The following is a 20353-nucleotide window of genomic DNA, read 5'->3' on the forward strand; positions in this document are numbered from 1 at the left end:
AAAGCCATCGCCATATAAAGGTTTCCCTAGACTTCTCTGACAAGAGAGGTCCCCCTCCCCGCTGCACCAGCATTTTCTTTCATCTTGCTTGCTAGAAAGTCCATTCCCTGTATAGCACTTATTGCAACCTGTAAGTTTTCAATTATTTTCTACCATCTACCTCTCTCTCAAAGCGGTAGCCTTCTTCTGTTTTCTAGAACCTGGCACACTGCCTGGTACTTAGTTATCAATAAATATCGGTTGAATGAATAGTACCCCATTATCTTATTCATGGATGGAAAAGGCAGCAGGAGCCACAGCCCGTGGGGATGAGTTTCCAGTATTCTTCCCTAGTCTGGGAGGTGGGTTGGATGGAGCCCAATCAGTCCTCCCTTTGATGAACCGTGTGAGTGAGGCAAAGGTCTTGTGAGAATGAAGGAGGCTGGAAGAAGCAGCTTGCAGGCTTCCACCCATACAGAAGACTACCCATGGCCTGCCCAGACACAAAGCCAGGCTCTTATTCCCCTTAGCACCCATCATGCCAACTAACAACTAATCAAGTGAGCCTCAATCCCATCCCGGAACAATGCTCCTTCTGTTGACACATTGGAAAAAAATTGGGAAGCTTTTTGGCCCATGGTACTTGCCAAGCTCAGGCTCATCAAAAAAGTTATACTCTGAGACATCACATTGAGTACAGCAGGTCAAATGTGTCCCATTCCTAATTACAAGAGCAGAAATCGGCCAAATATTTCCCATGAAGGTTTTTGTTGGCATTCTAGAAAATGATCTGCTTCATTTAAATTCAAGGTACCCCAAACTAACTCAATTGCTCTTTTGCTCCATCTCAATATACTCACTCAATTCCATGGTCTGGGTGAATAATGGCATAATTTGCTTTAATTTTAATTTAATGATGGGTTCTGTGCTGATCATCAGTGATCCAAGATGAGAAGTGACATTCATGACCTGGCTGTGCTTTGTGTATCTCAGCAGGTCTCAACCCCAGCTGCAGGGGGAGCTTAAAAAAAAAAAAAATCCTAATGCTCAGGCCACATCCCAGACCAATGGAATGAGACTCTCTAGGAGTGGGGCACAGACTTCTGCTTTTTTTTTTTTTGAGATGGAGTTTCATTCTTGTTGCCCAGGCTAGAGTATAATGGCGTGGTCTCAGCTCACTGCAACCTCTGCCTCCCAGAATCAAACAATTCTTCTGCCTCCCAGATTCAAACAATTCTTCTGCCTCAGCCTCCCAAGTAGCTGGGATTACAGGCACACCCCACCATGCCCAGCTAATTTTTTTTGGTATTTTTAGTAGAGACGGGATTTCACCATGTTGGCCAGGCTGGTCTCGAACTCCTGACATCAGGTGATCCACCCATCTTGGCCTCCCAAAGTGCTGGGATTACAGGAGTGACCCACCGCACCTGGCCGACTTCTGCATTCTTTAAGCTCTCTAGGTGATTCTAGAGTGCAGCCAGGGTGCAGAAGTGCTATCTAGCTCATCTTTGCTCAAGGCTAACTTATTATACCTTAGCTACTTCCCTAAAGGATGCTCTTGTAAAGTCTGCTCCTTGCTTGGCTATTCCTGATGAGCTTTGCGTCTGCTTTATGTGACTGTAGGCGTGACACCCGCCAGAGAAGAGGGAATGCTAAGCAATGGAAAGCAGGAGCCAGAACGTCTCAAATGAGGGATCAGGGATTTCTTTCTTGAGACAGGGTCTCACTCTGCCATACAGGCTAAAGAGCAGTGGCAGGATCACGGCTCACTGCAGGCTCAACCTCCCAGGCTCAAGTGTTCCTCTCTTCTCAGCCTCCTGAGCAGCTGGGACTACAGACGTGCATTGGCACGCCTGGCTAAATTTTGTATTTTTTGTAGAGATGGGGTTTTGTCATGTCGTCCAGGCTTGTCTCAAACTCCTGGGCTCAAGTGATTCACCCACCTCAGCCTCCCAAAGTGCTGGGATTACAGGTGTGAGCCACTGTGCCTGGATGGGATTAGGGTAGAGATTTCTAACATTTCAGAAAGAATGAAGGAATAGCCAGACTGTTCCCAGGACGGGAGGACTCAAAAGGCAGGAAATAGAATTGGAGGTGATTTTTAAAGTCATTGTTCAGCTCTAAGGCACTGGTCTTAATGCAAAGTCCTACATCTAATTTAAATTTGAAGGAGAATGAATATTCACCTGTTAATGTTTCTAGGCTCAACCGTAGAAGGAGCTTTCCTTCCTCCTTCCCCATTCCTTTCTTCCCATTTCTAATTATCTGTATCCTCCTCTTTCTCTTTCTTTGTTCATCTGTCCCTCTCTCTCTCTCTTTCTTCCTCTCCATTGCCGTTTCTGCCTCTCTTTGCCCTTGTCTCCTGCCCATGTCTCTCTCCCTCTAATTTTCCATTCCCTACTCCTGCTCCACCCCACCCCCTCCCTCAACTCCTCTTCTCTGTCTTTGTGTGAGTGTTTTTTTCTCCCTGTCTCTGTCTCTCTTCTCTCTGGTCTCTTTTCTTCCCACTCTGTCTCTCTGTTTCTGTGTCTCTCTTTGTATCTCTGGCACTCCATGTGTCTCTGCGTCTCTCTGTCTCCATTTCTCTGTCGCTCTCCGCATATTTGTCTCTCAGTCTCTATTTCTACCTGTTTCTCTCCCCTCATGTCTTACTCTCTCCTGTATGTCTGCATGTCACTTGTGCATGCAAGTCTCTCCCCATCTCCTCTCTCTCTTTTTCTTTCTCTTTCTGTGTGTGTGTGTGTGTGTGTGTGTTTCCCTGTCTCTGTCTTTCTCCCGATTTCCTTCTCTCCTGGTCCCCCTGTCCCTTTGGGTGTATATGCGTGTGCATGCCTGTATGTATGCATGTCTGCACGTGTGCGTGTGCATGTCTGTGTGTGCATGTTTGTGTATGCATACATGTGTGTTCGTGCATGGCTCTGTGTGTGCATGTGTGTTCATGCATGTCTCTGTGTGTGCATGCATGTGTGTGCATGTCTGTGTGTGCGCACATGTGTGCATGTCTGTGTGCGTGCACGTGTGTGCATGTCTCTGTGCGCGCGTGTGTCTGCGTGCGCGCGTGTGTGCGTGTCTGTGTGCGCGTGTGCGTGTCTGCGTGCGCGCATGTGTGCGTGTCTGTGCGTGCACGCGTGTGTGCGTGTGTGCGTGCGCGCGTGTGTGTGCGTGTGTGTGCGTGCGCGCGTGTGTGTGTATAGGTGTCTGGGTCTCCATTTATTTCTCAGTCTCTTTCTCTCTGTTCCTTTCTTTGTCTCTGTCTCATTCTTTTCCTTTCCCTAACTCTCTTTCTCTGCTTCTCTCTCTCTCTGTAGCTCTCTTGGTCACCCACACATGACTCTGTGTTTGTTCCACACCAGGCCTTTTGTCTACCTGAACTTCATTTTTGTAATGACTTGCAGGGAGAGGCCTTGACTAAGCTCAGCTCCACCTACAGATACCTGCATTTTTCCCAACTGACTGAGAGGGCGGAGGCTGCTGGAGAAGCCTGAGAGAGGCTGCACACACACAGCCTGGTTCCTTTCTTAATTCCTCCAAACTCAGTGATCTTGCCTGCATGTCTGGAGTCGACTTAGGGATGCAGTGGGGTGCTGGCACCCCACTGCCAGGAAACAGTAGCCTGTGCAGGCATCTGGGTGGGGTGGGGTGGGGGTTACCGGAGCCACTGGGGTCTGGCTTCCTCTCTGGCTTCATCCCTTTCATGACGCAGATGCTCTCCATGACCAGTTTGACAGGGCCTGGTGGGTTCTGCATCGACTTCACCAGCGAGATGTCGGCTGGGTTCAGAGTATCCAGAGCAGCTAGTGCAGCCTCGAGCGCAGGCATTGCCTCAGCTAGGTCCCCCTCACATTCGTTCTGTGGGCAGCATGAGGACAAATGAGATGAGTGCCCAGGGCCTGGCACAATGGGGGCGAAGCAGAGCTCCACTCCTACATGAGGAAGTAGGAAGAGGTGCTTCCTCTTCCTCTTCCAGATCCCCTTTAACATGGTGCCTGCCCCTGGGAGCTGGACAATGGCTCTGACCATTAACCAGCAGCCGGAGCACATGCATGGCCTTTTGGGGCTGTAGTCTGGATGTCCAAAACATCTGAGCATTCAACTTAGTTGCTTTTTTGGCCAGGCACAGTGGCTCATGCCTGTAATCCCAGCACTTTGGGAGGCCAACGCGGTGGATCACTTGAGGTCAGGAGTTCGAGACCAGCCTGGCCAACATGGCAAAACCCTGTCCCTACTAAAAATACAAAAATTAGCCAGGCGTGGTGGCGGGCGCTTGTAATCTCAGCTACTCAGGAGGCTGAGGTAGAAGAATTGCCTGAACCGGGGAGGCGGAGGTTGCAGTGAGCTGAGATTTTGCCATTGCACTCCAGCCTGGCCGACAAGAGTGAAACTCTGTCTAAAAACAAAAACAAAACAAAAATCTCACATAGGCATTGTTACCACATTTGTTTCTATGCTGAAAACATAGTAATTTAAAATTGCCCCTGAGTCTTAGCATGAAAAGAGCAATCGGATTGTTTGAGAGGTATGGAGTTCAGTGCAATGTGACAAAATATAATCAGATCGCAGTAATTTTGGTATCATTGGTCATCCTCATTAGGGGGGAAAGAAATAATTGGAAATAACTGACCAATGTAAGCAAACCATTGCGCTTGTGAATCAAGTGTTGGTGACCTGATTCTTCCTCTTCCAGTCTTTGTCTTCCCAGTATGGATTTCTTTTCTTTTCTCTTTTCTTTTCTTTCTTTTCTTTTTTTTTTTTTTGAGACAGAGTCTCGCTCTATCATCCAGGCTGGACTGTAGCAGCAGTGCGATTTCGGCTCACTGCAACCTCTGCTTCCCGATTCAAGCGATTCTTGCACTTCAGACTCCCGAGTAGCTGGGACTACAGGCGCCCGCCACCATGTCTGACTAATTTTTGTATTTTTAGTATAGATGGGGTTTCACCATGTTGGCCAGGCTGGTCTCGAACTCCTGACCTCAGGTGATCTGCCCGCCTTAGCCTCCCAAAGTGCTGGGATTACAAGCATGCGCCTCCATGCCCAGCCATACTTCTGAGTTTCTAACAAATCACTTTTTTTTTCTTTTTTGGGAAAGAGCAGGGAACTAACTTTGTCTCCATATAAAGAAACACTAAAATTTATGTTTCCTAAAGGCAAATTAGGATCAAACAGAAACTCCTAATATGGATTTCATTTGCATTCCTACTGTGCATTTGGTACCCTACTGGGCACTATTCCATCTTGTGTCATTTCTGGGAGTGTGAGGAGATTAGAGAAAATTAACAACTTCTGGGCAGGAGGGCCAGGAAGGGATTCCGGTCCTCAAAAAAGCCTCAGGAAAGCTGCACATCAGACACCGGTTTCTTCTCCTCCCTGGGTAGTTTCTTCCACTTCCTGACTCATCCCAGGATGTCACTCCCTGGAGGAGGGATGGGATGGCAGAGCCTTGAGCCTCACCCTTTGCACCGAAACCTGATGTGGCAGTTATTGCCTGGGAGTGGGTGTAGTGGGGCGTCCTGGGTCACCGCCTTACAAACCTTGTGCCATCACTCACCTCCCTCCTGCTCCAGCAAGTTGCTGTTTGGCCTGACATTACACAGCAGAATCTTGGCTGTGCTGTTTTCCTTCCCTCTGAGACCCACATGTGGAGAGGGGCTAGCCTTGGTCACATAGGCAAGTCCCCTTGGTATAGAGCAAAGAACAGCAGTTTTGGAGAATCACTAACATAGACCCTTATGCTCTGGCACAGGCTACAAATGTTACATGTTTTCCTCTTAGTACTCCCATTTTGTAGATGAAGAAACTGAAGCTAGGAAAGGACAGAGCAAAAATTGAGCCCTGATGTACCTGATTCTAGCACAGAACCATGAAAGAGTTGCCAATTCATGTGCCTCAGGGGGCCAGGCCAGTCAGTGTGAGTGGGTGGGGCTGGGGCTTTGGTGAATTGGAACACACAGGGGCAGCATCTATTTAATACCGAAGATGAGTGCAACCCGGGAGGGCAGCTCCGATGTTGCCAGGTTGCCTGATGTTTTCCAAAGAAAAGCTGAAAATTCAGAATTGTTACTTGAAATCTCCTGATTTTTTTTTCTTTCTTTTTTTTTTTTTTTTTGAGATAAGATCTTACTCCGTTGTCCAGGCTAGAGTGCAGTGGTGGGATCATAGCTCACTGCAGCTCCTGGAATCAAGTGATCCTCCTGTCTCAGCCTCCTGAGTGGCTAAGACTGCAGGTGTGCTCCACTGAACCTGGCCAGTTTTTTTCTTTTTAGTTTTTTGTAGAGAAGAGTTTTCACTGTTGTTACCCAGGCTGGTCTGAAATTCCTCCTTGCCTCAAGCCATCCTCCTGCCTCAGCCTCCCAAAGCACTGGGATTAAAGGCATGACCCACCATGGTTGGACCATTATCACTGATGGTTTCCATTCACCTCATGTCTGTTCTACTAGGACTACAAGTGAAAAAGCATCTGTAATTCAGGGTATTCATTATGTGACTCTGACAGGGATCAGACCCACCCAGGGGATCTCCCACAGGCCAGGTCTCAGGACTCAGTGGAGAAAAGCCAATCAAAAAGGCCTGCCCTTCCGAGACAATGCCCCATGACTTTTTTTTTTTTCTTTTTTGGTCACTCAGGCTGGAGTGCAGTGGCATGATGTCGGCTCACTGTAACCTCTGCCTCCCGGGTTCAAGTGATTCCTGTGCTTGGACCTCCTGAATAGCTGGGATTACAGGTGCCCGCCACAACGCCCGGCTAATTTTTATACTTTTAGTAGAGACAGGGTTTTACCATATTGGCCAGGCTGGTCTCCAACTCCTAACCTCAAGTGATCCACTTGCCTCAGCCTCCTAAAGTGCTGGGATTACAGGCGTGAGCCACTGCACCCGGCCACCATGACCTATTTATGATAGAAGACAGACATAGGCTGCTTTTTGATCAAGCCCTTGTTTGAAGAATGGTTGAGAGAATTTTCTGTTAAGTAGGGGCATAGGTTCAAGTATGTTAAGGTAAGTGCCATGAACCTTGGCTTCTAATCCCACTAACTAACCATGCAGCTCTCGAAAGTCATTTTACCACTGAACCTCAATGTTGTCAACTCTCATATGCCCATGTCTGTCATTTTTTTTTTTTTTTTTTTTTTTTTTGAGATAAGGTTTTGCACTGTTGCTGAGGCTGGAGTGCATTGGTGCGATCTTGACTCACTGTAACCTCTACCTCTCAGGTTCAAGAAATTCTCCCACCTCAGCCTCCTGAGTAGCTGGGATTACAAGCACGTGCCACCATACCCAGCTAGTTTTTGTATTTTTAGTAGAGATAAGGTTTTGCTATGTTGGCCAGGCTGTTCTTGAAAACCTGACCTCAAGTGATCTGCCCACCTTGGCCTCCTGAAGCGCTGGGATTACAGGCATGAGCCACCTCGCCTGGCCCTATCTGTCATTCTGAAGTCTCAAAGTAGTTGTAATGCTCAAATGTAACCATGTACTTCAAAGTGCTTTGTGAAATATACATCACATCAGTGCTAATAGAAGAAGTAGATTTTCTTCTACTACCTGAATGTAGGTCAAGCCCTTATCAGGACTATTTCCTCTCTGGCACAAGAATCACCTTCAAGCGGGTTTCCTCTAGGTTCAACATTCTGTCATTCAACAAATATTTATTCCACACCTACAACATGCCAGGCATAATTGAGCAAAAATATGATGGAGGCCAAGGAAACAGCCATGTGGATATCAAAAGGAAGGGCATTCTGTATAGAGAGAACAGCCAGTTCAAAGGCTCTGGGGTGAGAGTGCGGCTTATGATTATTTAATGAATAGCTAGGAGATCAACGTGGCCAGAGTACAGGGAACGAAAGAAAAATGGTAAAAGATGAGGTCAAAACATATTGGGTATTTTGTTTGTTTGTTTGTTTGTTTTTGAGACTGGGTCTTGCTCTGTCACCCAGACTGGAGTGCAGTGGTGCAACCTGGACCCACTGTAGCCTCGACCTCCTGGGCTCAGGACCCTCCCACCTCAGTCTCCTGAGTAGCTGGGACCATAGGTGCATGCCACCACAGCTGGCTAATATTTTTTACACTTTTTGTAGAGATGGGGTTTGCCATGTTGCCCAGGCTGGTCTTGAGCTTGGCTGGTCTTGAACTCCAGGACTCAAGCAATCCACCCACCTCAGCCTCCCAAAGTACTGGGATTACAGGCATGAGCCACTGCACCTGGCCACCTTTTTGTTTTGATTTTTAGACAACACAGGGTCTTGGTCAGCTACTTGGGAGGCTGAGGCTAGAGGATCACTTGAGTCCAAGTGTTCAAGGCTGCAATGAGCTATGGATTGCAGTGGCACGATCCTAGTTCACTACAGCCTCAAACTCCTGGGCTCAAGCAATCCTCCCACACCAGCCTCCTGACTAGCTGGGACTACATAGGTGTGCCACTACACCTGGCTGGTTTTTAGTTTTGTTTTTTTTTTTGTAGAGACAGGATCTTGCTACGTTGCCCAGGCTGGTCTTAAACTCCTAGGCTCTGGCGATCCTCCTGCCTTTGTCTCCCAAAGCTCTGGGATCACAGGTGTGAACCACCACACCTGCCCATATGTTGGGTCTTAATGTTTCCTGGTTTTAGCCATGTTTCAGAACAACTTGCTTCATCACTTGCAGCATCAGCTATGTGATGCTGGGAGAGTCGCCTACCCCTTATTATTATTATTATTTTTTTAGACGGAGTTTCACTCTTGTCGCCCAGGCTGGAGTGCAGTGGTGCAATCTCAGCTCACTGCGACCTCCGCCTCCCAGGTTCAAGCAATTCCCCTGCCTCAGCTTCCTGAGTAGCTGGGATTACAGATGCATGCCACCATGCCTGGCTAGTTTTTTTTTTTTTTTTTTTTTTTTAAGTAGAGATGAGGTTTCACCATGTTGGTCAGGCTGGTCTTGAACTCCTAACTTCAGGTGATCCACCTCCCTTGGTCTCCCAAAGTGCTGGGATTACAGCTGTGAGCCACCATGACTAGCCTTGCCTACCCTTTCTGAGCCTCACTTTTCTCATCTGTAAGATGGGCATAACCATGCTCATTCGGCAGCACCAGTTCCCTCCCTTTCTTCTCGATCTTTCTACCTTGATTCCTTGGGCAATGGCAGCAGCAACATTGGCTTCTTTTTCATCTGCCTGCACCAGAAGTTTCTTTACATCAGCTTCTCTCGTCTCCGCTTCAATTTTCACCATCATCTTGGCAGTTTCCTCGGAGGTGAGGATGAGTTGAGGTTGAAGAGCTGTCAGTTCTCTTTGCATGACCGCTACCTAGCAAGGAGAGAGGTGGGAGAAATCCAGGGTCAGCACTGAAAATGGCAAAGTAGATGAGCGTTGAAATGATTCTCCAACCTATTACATAAGCAGAAAATATGTACTAATGATTTTGACATGGTCCTGGGTACAGATTTGTTTCCTAGTGATTATCTCATAGGTTTTTTTCAACACAGTTATTGAGTTTACACTCTGCGTTGTGGTTATCAAGCACTGTGCTAGGCACTAGACATATAATTGTAAACTAAAAAATTTTTTAAAAACCGTTTCCTCCCTCACTGAGTCTATATTGTAGTGTTGGGGGTAATGGGAGAGAGACAGAGCAAAACCAAGTTAAGACTTTTTTTTTTTTTTTTTTTTTGACAGAGTCTCGCTCTGTCGCCCAGGCTGGAGTGCAGTGGCATGATCTTGGCTCACTGCAACCTCCAACTCCTGGGTTCAAGCAATTCTCCTGTCTCAGCCTCCCAAGTAGCTGGGACTACAGTCACACACCACCACGCCTGGCTAATTTTTATATTTTTAGTAGAGACGGAGTTTCACCATGTTGGTCAAGCTGGTCTAGAACTCCTGACGTCAGGTGATCCACCCGCCTCAGCCTCCCAAAGTGCTGGGATTACAGGCGTGAGCCACCGCGCCTAGCCAAGAAATTTTTTTTAACTACATTTTTTTCTTGGCTTGTAATCCCAGCAATTTGGGAGGTAGAGGTGGGAGAATTGCTTGAGCCCAGAGTTCAAGACCAGCCTGGGAAACATAGTGAGAACAGGTCTCTACAAAATTTTTTTTTAAGTTAAAATATATATTTTTTCTTTTTTTGAGATAGAGTCTCACTCTATCACCCATGCTGGAGTATAGTGGTGAGATCTCAGCTCACTGCAACCTCTGCCTCCTGGGCTCAAGCAATTCTCCTGTCTCAGCCTCCCATGTGGCTGGGATTACAGGCATGTGCCACCACACCCAGCTAATTTTTGTATTTTTAGTAGAGATGGGGTTTCACCATGTTGGCCAGACTGGTCTTGAATTCCTGACCTCAGGTGATCCACCTGCCTTGGCCTCTCAAAGTTCTGGGATTACAGGCATGAGCCACTGTGCCCAGCCAAAATAATTTTTTAAAGCTACATTTTTTTCTTAAAGGCTATGAAGAAAAAAGACAGCTGAGATAGAAGGTACTTTCAAGGCTACTTTTTCCAATAGTACTGTGGGCTAAATGTTTGTGTCCTCCTCAGATTTATATGTTGAAGCCTAATCCCCAATTTGATGGTAATTATAGGCGAGGTCTTTGAAGGTAATTAGAGTTAAAAGAGGTCATAAGGGTGAGGCCCAACATGATGGGGTAAATGCCCTTATATAATAAAAAGGGGAAGCCACGTGAGATCTGTCTCTTCCCACTGTGTGAGGACACAGCAAGAAGGCAGCCGTCTGCAAACCAGGAAAAGAGCCCCCACCAGACACTGGATCTGTTAGTGTCTTGATCTTGAACTTCCCAGCCTCCAGAACTGTGAGAAATAAGTAAACGTTTGTTGTTGAAGCCACCCAGTTTGGGATATCTTGCTATGGCAGCCCAAGCTGACTAAGACAAACAGTCTGATGCTCTATAAAACATTCCTGCCAAGTAGTTTTCTGGTCTCTGAACTCCTCTAATAACAGGGAGCTCACCACCTCTCACGAGGGTTGTGCCATTTTTTAGACAATTAAACCCATTAGGCCGGGCTCAGTGGCTCACACCTGTAATCCCAGCACTTTGGGAGGCTGAGGTGGGCAGATCACTTGAGGTCAGGAGTTCATGACCAGCCTGACCAACATGGAGAAACCTTGTCCCTACTAAAAACACAAAAATTAGCCACGCATGGTGGCACGTGACAGTAATCCCAGCTACTCGGGAGACTGAGGCAGAAGAATTGCTTGAATGTGGGAGGCAGAGGTTGCAGTGAGTCGAGATTGCACCACTGCACTCCAGCCTGGGTGATGGAATGAGACTCTGTCAAAAAAAAACAAAAACAAAAACAAACAAACAAACAAAACCATTAGCTTTTCCTGATGCAGAGCTAGAATTTACCCCCCTGAAGTTCTCACTCACTGGTCGTGATTCTGCCTTCTAAGGCAGCTCAGACAAACAGGGTTGGGTTTCATGTATTTGGAAAGAGTTTTCATGACCTTGCACCCAATGCCCCCAGTGAGCCTGTGTGAGACCAGAAGCACAGCAGGCTGACCTGCTTAGGAACATAGGTTTTAGAGTCATGCAGATCTAAGTTTCAGTTCTGGCCGGACCACTCGCCAGGCTGTGTGATCATGGGCGAGACACCTGGCCTCTCTGTGTCCTGGTTTCTTTGTGTATCACATGGAGATGGTAACAATACTTTCTTCACACACAGCACTAGGGATGCGGTAGGACCCAAGAAATGTTAACTGGTGCAATCATTTTATTTTCTGGTCTAGACTGTCTTAGGTCCTTTTGCTGTTCCTCAGACATGACCAACCTCACCCTTGCTGGACAGACTTCAGTTTCAACATCTCTAAAAACCAACCACTCACATCCCCAGGAACAGAGCAACAGATGCCATCTCCAATGTTCTCTCCCATCCCTGCATTGCAGTGTTTGTGGGTTTGCTGTACACAGAGCCAAGCTCTGTAAATCAATCAATGGTCTTAGGTCTTTACTGAGGTTGAAAATCCATCTCCTAGTACAGCTTTCATTTTAGATAATTTTTCACGTGGCTCTAAGAACAAATTAATTAATAACTCATGTGCCAGGCATTTTGCTAAAGGCTGCACTATGTCAGCTTACTTCATCTTCGTAACAGCCCTATGCAGTGAAAACTGCTACCTCTTAGTTTTTTCTTCTTTTTTAAAGAGACAAGGCGGCCAGGCACGGTGGCTCATGCCTGTAATCCCAGCACTTTGGGAGGCCGAGGTGGGCAGATCACCTGAGGTCAGGAGTTCGAGACCATACTGGCCCACATGGCAAAACCGTGTCTCTACAAAAAATACAAAAATTAGCTGGGCGTGGTGGCACGCACCTGTAGTACCAGCTATTTGGGATGCTGAGACAGGAGGATCACTTGAACCCAGGAGGTAGAGATTGCAGTGAGCCGAGATTGCGCCACTGAGTTCCAGCCTCAGTGACAGAGAGAGACTTCATCTCAAAAGAAATAATTATAATAAAATAAAGAGACAAGGTCTCACTCTGTTACCCCGCTGGAGTGCAGTGTATGATCACAGCTCACTGCAGCCTCAAACTCCTGGGCTCAAGTGATCCTCCCACCTCAGCCTCCCAAGTAGTTGGGACTACAGGCACATGCCACTACACCTGGCTAATTTTATTTTATTTTATTTTTTGTAGAGATGGGGTCTTGCTATGTTTCCCAGGCTGGTCTCAAGCGATCTCTTGGCCTCAACTGATCCTCCCGCTTTAACCTCCCAAATGCTGGGATTACAGGCGTGAGCCACTGCACTGGGCCTTCACCTTTTTATAGAAGAGGAATCTGAGGCTCAAAGAAGTGAAATAACATACCCCTGGCTCTACAGCTGGTATGCTGTAGAGATAAATTTGGGCCCAGATCTGACTCCACAAAGATATCTTGAACCATTCACTGCCTTATCCTGCCCAGGTCCCCACAAGGTGAGACAAGGGAGGCACTCACCTTGAAGACAAAACTTAAGGGGTCATTAAAAAAAAAAGCACTCAAGATAAATAATACATTATTGCAATAGGTTAAGAAATCAAAATTAATGCAAAAAACCCATGATGAACAAAATATCAAAATCTTAAAGACAGGATCCCACAGGGCAGGAATTACAGTGATGTAAGTAAGGTAAGCTCTGCAAATGCAGGGCCACATTCTGCTTGATTTGGTGTCCTCTTAATTCTGTACCTGAACACGTGCCTTGACACATCCACCTCGTCCCTGGCCTCTTCATCTCTGTTTTGGCAGTGCTCACCTGCGAACATTCTGTTTTGGCAGTGCTCACCTGTGAAGCTGCAAAGTCGAGTTTCTGCAAGCCCGTCAGGTAGCGGTTCCTCATCATAGCCACCTCTTGCCTCTTGCTATTCAGGAGCGTCTTGAAGGTTAGAATCAATTCTAGGTAGGAGGTGGGGGTAACATAGTTGTGTCTTCGAAGTTTGTTGTAATAATCGAATGACAGCTTCTTGATACTCTCTTGGAAATATTTGCACATGGAGACGACCCTGCCGAGGACACCGAGGCGGTTAGGCAGGACCCAACATCCTCCAGGGAGATCCAGTACAGCTTTAGTTATAGACATGAGGATGTGAGAAGGCACATACACTGACTATGACACATTAGAATCCAAACTCTCTAAGGACATGTCAACAGAGCTGAGGCAGAGAAGGATGGGGCAGGTACCTAGGTGCATACTCTCACACAAATGATTTTATATTTATTTATTTATTTATTTACTCTCTGACACCCAGGCTGGAGTGCAGTGGCGCGATCTCAGCTCACTGCAACCTCTGCCTCCCAGGCTCAAGTGATTTTCCTGCTTCAGTCTCCTGAGTAGCTGGGATTACATGCATGCGACACCATGCCCAGCTAATTTTTGTATTTTTAGTAGAGATGGAGTTTCACCATGTTGGTCAGGCTACTCTGAAACTCCTGACTTCAGGTGATCTGCCCACTTTGGCCTCCCAAAGTGCTGGGATTACAGGCATGAGCCACCACGCCCGGCCACAAATGATCTTTGATCAAGTCATTTCTATCACTGATCCCTTTGATGAATCACCAGGGCTTAAGCAGGAGTTCCTAAACTTTGGTAGTTTGGAGAAATCCCCTGACTTTGTAGAAAAAAAAAAAATATATATATATATATAATTTTATTATATATTTATTTATTATATTATTTATATTATTTATTTATTATATTATATAATAATATATAATATATTATATAATATATAATTTATTATATTAATTATATTATTTATTATATTATTTATATTATATTATTATATATTATATATTTATTTATATATAAATTTATTTTTAATATATATATGTGGGGAGAGAGAGAGAGAGAGACAGGATTGCACTCTGTCATCCAGGCTGGAGTGCAGTGGCACAATCATGGCTCACTGTAGCCTTAACCTCCCTGGCTCAAGTTATCCTCCCACCTCAGCCTTCCGAGTAGCTGAAGTCTCAGGCACACACCACCATATCCAGCTAATCTTCTGCATTTTTAGCAGAGATGGTGGAGGGTGGGGTGGGGGTTGCTATGTTGCCCAGGCTAGTCTGGAACTCCTGACCTGAAGCGATCCACCCACCTTGGCCTCCCAAAGTGCTGGGATTATAGGCGTGAACCACCATGCCCAGCCAGTTTTTAAAAATGCATTAAAAAAAAACACAGAATTACCATGGAAACCAATTATATTGAACTAGACTTTTTGAAATGTTTTAAAATATTTAAAAATTTGTAATATAGTAATATATGTGCTGCTTTACTGAGGCATTAAATCAGGGATTAGTAAACTTTTTCTGGAAAGGGTCAGATAATAAATATTTTAGCCTTTGTGGACCACATGATATCTGCCACAGTTACTCAACTCTGCCATTTTAGTGCAAAAACAGCCACAGATGGTGTGTAAACTAATGGGCATGGCTGCATTCCAATAAAACTTTATTTACAAAAGCGGGGTGAATTGAACTAGGCCCATGAACCATAGTTTGTCAGCTTCTGCATTAAATAACAAGAGTGGGCAGCAGGTCTAAAAAGCACCATCAATTTGAAGAAAATTATACACTGAGTTAACTGTAATGATGGAATGAGTTCTGCAAAGAACTATGATTCCTACTGGTAACAAAGTCAGGCCCTGCTCATCCCACTAGGGTTTACTGCCTACGTTCATAACTGGAGGAAATGCAAAGTACCAGTTGGATGTCACTGGAAATGAAGATGTAATGTTTCCCATTCATATTCATCGACCCACTGAATTCTACCCACAAGCACGTGGACCCAGGTTAAGGGTCTTCTGGTCTAGATAATAAAGTTCAAAATACCCCAAATGGAATTTAAGGCCATTGACACTCTTACCCCTACCTACTTCCTCATTTTTCATCCATTAATTTAACAAAGAGTGATTGAGGCTGGGTGCGGTGGCTTACGCCTGTAATCCCAGCACTTTGGGAGGCCAAGGTGGGCAAATCACTTAAGGTCAGTTAAGACCAGCCTGGCCAACATGGTGAAACCCAGTGTACACTAAAAGTCCAAAAATTAGCTGGGCCTGGAGGCTCACACCTGTAATCTCAGCTACTCGGGAGGCTGAGGCACAAGAATCGCATTAACCCGGGAGGCGGAGGTTGCTGTGAGCCGAGATCGCACCACTGCACTCCAACCTGAGCGACAGAGCGAGACTCCATCTCAAAATAAATAGATAAATAAATAAATAAATAAATAAAATAAACAATGATTGAACCTACTGTGTGCCAAGCCAAGCACCTTCTAGAAACTAAGGATACAGAGGTAGACAAGGTTGACTGATCTCTAGCCTTCATGGAACATCCAGAATGATTGATATTCTCATCTCTTCCCTTACTCTAGCCAAATAAAATGCTTTATATATATATATATATATATGCATATATACATATATAAAGTGTATAAAGCACACATATAATATATATAATATATATTATATATAATAAAGCACATATAATATATATAATAAAGCATATATAAAGCACATATATAATAAAGCACATATATAATATATGATATATATTATATACTATATATAATAAAGCATATATATATAATAAAGCACATATATATATGTGCTTTATACATAAAAGAGTAAATTTTCACCTTTATAGGAACTAATTTTTGCCAGGTGCAGTAGCTCACACTTGTATTCCCAGCACTTTGGGAGGCCAAGGCGGGAGGATCACGTGAGGTCAGGAGTTCGAGACCACCCTGGCCAACATGGCGAAACCCCATATCTAGTAAAAATATAAAAATTAGCTGGGCGTGATGGCAGGTGCTTGTAATCCCAGCTGCTTGGAGGAGGCTGAGGCATGAGAATCACTTGAATCTGGGAGGCAGGGGTTGCAATGAGCTGAGATTGCACCAAGGTGCTCCAGTCTGGGGGATAGAGCAAGACTCCATCTCAAAAACAAATAAACAAAAAAACAAACATTTGTTTGTGGTCTCAGCAGCAATGTTCTTCCTGTTGAGAATGCATATTCTAGGACTACTGAAATAGCCATATCATTATTTCCAGGTTCTCATAGCTAGGACAACAGTGCGTATCTCCAAGACAATTCTGAACAATGAAATTTTCTTCTTTTACAGAAAAGATGCTTTATTAAATATCTAACTAACTGTGATTCAATTTAAAAGCATAAGACATTTGCTATATACAAATTGAGAAATCTTCAAAACAACAACAAAAATAGAGCCAGCATCTGGACTTCCAATTTGGAATATCTAGAGTCCTAAAATGCAATCAACACTTACTCTACCCGAATGTTGTCATCAAGCTCCACATCCTCTAGAAATTTGTTAGCCACCAACTCTAGGGCATCTGTGGGCCAGGACTGGAACCAATCAATCGTACAGCAATTGATCAGCGAAGGGAACATCCGCAGGCGGTTCCTGAAGGCATCCCCTATTGGACTCATGGCTAATGAAAAGGAGATTTTGTTAATTACCTTCCTCCGAGGCAGGTGGACCCAAGGAGGCAGGCGAGTATTCCCAAGGATTCTGGTGGGGTAAGTGTGGGTAGGCTTCCTCTTGGTGCTCCAGGGATGTGACTGTCAATGGCCATAATGAGTGCCTGGGAAGTGCGGGCTAATTAGTGGGATATTTTCACTTAACTTTGTGAGGAGCTAACTTTGTGAGGAGACCATTACAATAGTCTCTTTTTTTAAAAAAATTATTTTTTATTTTTTATTAAGACAGATTCTTGCTCTGTCACCCAGACTGGAGTGCAGTGGTGCAATCTCAGCTCACTGCAACCTCCGCCTCCTGGGTTCAAGCTATTCTCCTGTCTCAGCCTCCTTAGTAGCTGGGAGACTATAGGCACCCACCACCACTTCCAGTTAATTTTTGTATTTTTAGTAGAGACGGGGTTTCACCATGTTGGCCAGGCTGGTCTCAAACTCCTGACCTCAAGTTATCTGCCTGCCTCAGCCTCCCAAAGTGCTGGGATTACAGGCGTGAGCCACCATGCCTGAGTCTATTACCTTCTAACTGGTCTCCCATACACACTCTTGTTCCTTCTGCATCCCTCGGGTCGCGTAGCCATAGTGGCTGGAGCCCTTTGATCGACTTGCTGTATTTGTGCTGATATACGGGAGCCATACACTGTTACTTATAGAAGTTGCTGTGAGGTCATCTGCTTGTTTCTGATCCCATCTCCGGCCAATCACAAATTTTGGGTTCCACCCTTAAAATTCCATTCATTGTTTATTTAGACTATGTGTGGTGGAAGGGAGCATGATGTCTAGGTGGAAGTGAAAGGTCAGTGTGGGTAAAGAACAGAGGCCTGGCACAGTGGCTCACGTCTGTAATCCCAACACTTTGGGAGGCTGAGGCAGAAGGATCATTTGAGCCCAGGAGTTTCAGACCAGCCTGGGCAACAAAGTGAACCCCACACCCCCATCCCCCATCTCTACAAAAATGGAAAAAATTAGCTGGGCATGGTGGTGTGTGCTTGTAGTCCCAGGTACTCAGGAGGCTGAGGTGAGAGGATCACTTGAGCCCAGGAAGTTGTGGCTGCAGTGAGCTAGAACCACATCACTGCACTCCAGCCTGGGTGACAGAGCAAGACCCTATATCCAAAAAAAAAAAAAAAGAGAAAGGGGGATGGTTTGAAAAGATGAAGGTGGAGAGGATACAGAGGACAGTCTGGCATGTGGCCTTATGGCCTTATGGCCTTATGAGACCGCAGGTTAGTAATTTTGGTCCTTATCCCAATGTGTGTGTGTGTGTGTGTGTGTGTGTGTGTGTGTGTGTGTGTGCGCGTGCGCGCGCGCATGTGTGCGCATGCGTGTGTGTGTGTGTGTGTATGCATGCATGAACACAATGATAATATTTGCAGCATATGAAAAAAATCAGCCTGGCTTCATGAAACAGACAAGAATGGAGCTAGAATGATTAGAAAGTTGCAGAGGTGAGCCTGGGTAAGAGGATGGCAGCTTAGCCAATGTGAAGGTGATGGAGATAGAGATAAGAGAGTGGATATGAGAGACAGCTGGGGGTAACATAGACAGGACTTGGTAAAGAAAGGGAAGTACTAAACACAATTGCTAGGTTTCTAGATAGATTGGGAATGTCATTCACAGAGAAAACCCAAGATGTCATTCTGTGCAAGGGTAATTCTCAGAGGAGAATTCAGGAAATTGAAGACAGGGGCACAGGTTTGAAATTGTTCAGGGTCCGGCACGGTGGCTTATGCCTGTAATCCCAGCACTTTGGGAGGCTGAGGCGGGCAGATCACTTGAAGCCAGGAGTATGAGACTAGCCTGGCCAACATGGTGAAACTCCTCTCTACTAAAAATACAAAAATTAGCAGGTGTGGTACGTGCCTGCAATCACAGCTACTCAGGAGGCTGAGGCAGCAGAATCGCTTGAAACTGGGAGGCAGAGGTTGCAGCAAGCTGAGATCTCACCACTGCACTCCAGCCTGGGCAACAGAGCAAGACTGTCTCTAAAAAAAAAAATTGCTGCTCAGAAGAGTGAAAAAAGTTGCCAGAGGAACTCCGGGCCCTGACCCTGAGCTGGTGCGTTGGCTGGATCAACCCTAGGACCATTGTAAGGGATTGGGCTGCTCAGGGCACTCAGAAGACCCCAAAACACCCAGAGGAACAAGGGCAAATGGAGTTTTCCTCTTCTTACCGAGGACAACGTGAAGGTTCTTTCTCACCCTCTCAATAAAGAAGTTATACATAGAAAGAGGAGTGACTTCAACCTTCTCTCCTTGGGTCCTGGCTGCCGTTTGCATCTTCTCCACGATGTCAGCCTTCTCGTCAGCAGGGAAGATGTTAGGCACATTGCCCGTGTTCAGAAGCATGTTGATGTCCTCCACAAACGACTCGTCCTTGATCTGGTTGTCAGCGAAGAGGAACACGGTGCTCTTGGTGGCCACGCCGACCTGTAGCATGATCTTCTTAAGATCTTCTCGCCAGTCACTGCCTGTGTAGTTCTTGGTGATCTCGATCTGGTATAGCTCGTATGCGTTCATGAATGTGGACAGTTTGGTGGCACTTTGCCGCCCGCTGCCCCCGATGCCCACCAGGAGCAGGTGGCCTTTGTCCTGCTTCAGCACGCGGCAGATCCTGGAGATGTGCTCAATGGCAAACCTGAACATGACCAGGGACATGGGGGCCTTGCTGATGTTGTTGAATTCTTCCAGATAGTGCTCCATGACCACAGTCAGCTGTTTCAGGTCAGTGATCTCATCGTAGATTTTTTGGTCACTTTCTGGCTTGAAATAATCTCCGAAGAAGAGGCTTCGAATGTTATCATCGACAATCTTTCCAGTGGGTGACAAGTGGATAAGCACCTGTAAGAACAGTAAATCTCGGCTGGGCATTCAGTGAATGGCCCAGCCAGGCTGGTAGGGACATCACGGAGGGAGGGCGTGGGAGACGTGGCTTATTTCCTCTGAGCACATCCTTCAAGGTCATGGATCATCAGTTTTGTTTTGTTTCATTTTGTTTTGAGACGGAGTCTCACTCTGTCGCTCAGGTTGGAGTGCAATGGTATGATCTCAGTTCACTGCAACCTCTGCCTCCTGGGTTCAAGCAATTCTCCCGCCTCAGCCTCCCAAATAGCTGGGATTACAGGCACCCACCATCATGCCTGGCTAATTTTTGTATTTTTGTAGACATGGGGTTTCATCATGTTGGCCAGGCTGGTCCTGAACTCCTGATCTCAGGTTACCTGCCCACCTCATCCTCCCAAAGTGCTGGGATTACAGGCATGAGCCACTGCGCCTGGCCTAGTCTTTTTGTTTTTTAAACATAAGACGTGGATTTCATGCTTGTAAAGACTATAATGAAAGAACATTGCTGGGCACGGTGGCTCACGCCTGTAGTCCCAGCACTTTGGGAGGCCGAGGCAGAAGGATCTTTTGAGCTCAGGAC

The 20353-nt window shown here is 45.9% G+C and overlaps 1 protein-coding gene across 1 annotated transcript in view; it reads right to left on the minus strand.

Annotated features, from left to right (window-relative positions):
• DNAH3 (dynein axonemal heavy chain 3) overlaps window positions 1-20353 on the minus strand; it is a 218456-nt gene that overhangs the window by 33789 nt on the left and 164314 nt on the right. The window contains exons 48-52 of the mRNA XM_054533552.1: window positions 19104-19770; window positions 16722-16887; window positions 13224-13440; window positions 9072-9254; window positions 3630-3828 (exon numbers count right to left, since the gene is read on the minus strand). Of these exons, the coding sequence (XP_054389527.1) occupies window positions 3630-3828; window positions 9072-9254; window positions 13224-13440; window positions 16722-16887; window positions 19104-19770 (1432 nt within the window). The remainder of the gene's footprint in view (window positions 1-3629; window positions 3829-9071; window positions 9255-13223; window positions 13441-16721; window positions 16888-19103; window positions 19771-20353) is intronic.

Source organism: Pongo abelii, chromosome 18 (genome assembly GCF_028885655.2).
Source record: "Pongo abelii isolate AG06213 chromosome 18, NHGRI_mPonAbe1-v2.0_pri, whole genome shotgun sequence".
Taxonomy (NCBI): Eukaryota; Metazoa; Chordata; class Mammalia; order Primates; family Hominidae; genus Pongo; species Pongo abelii.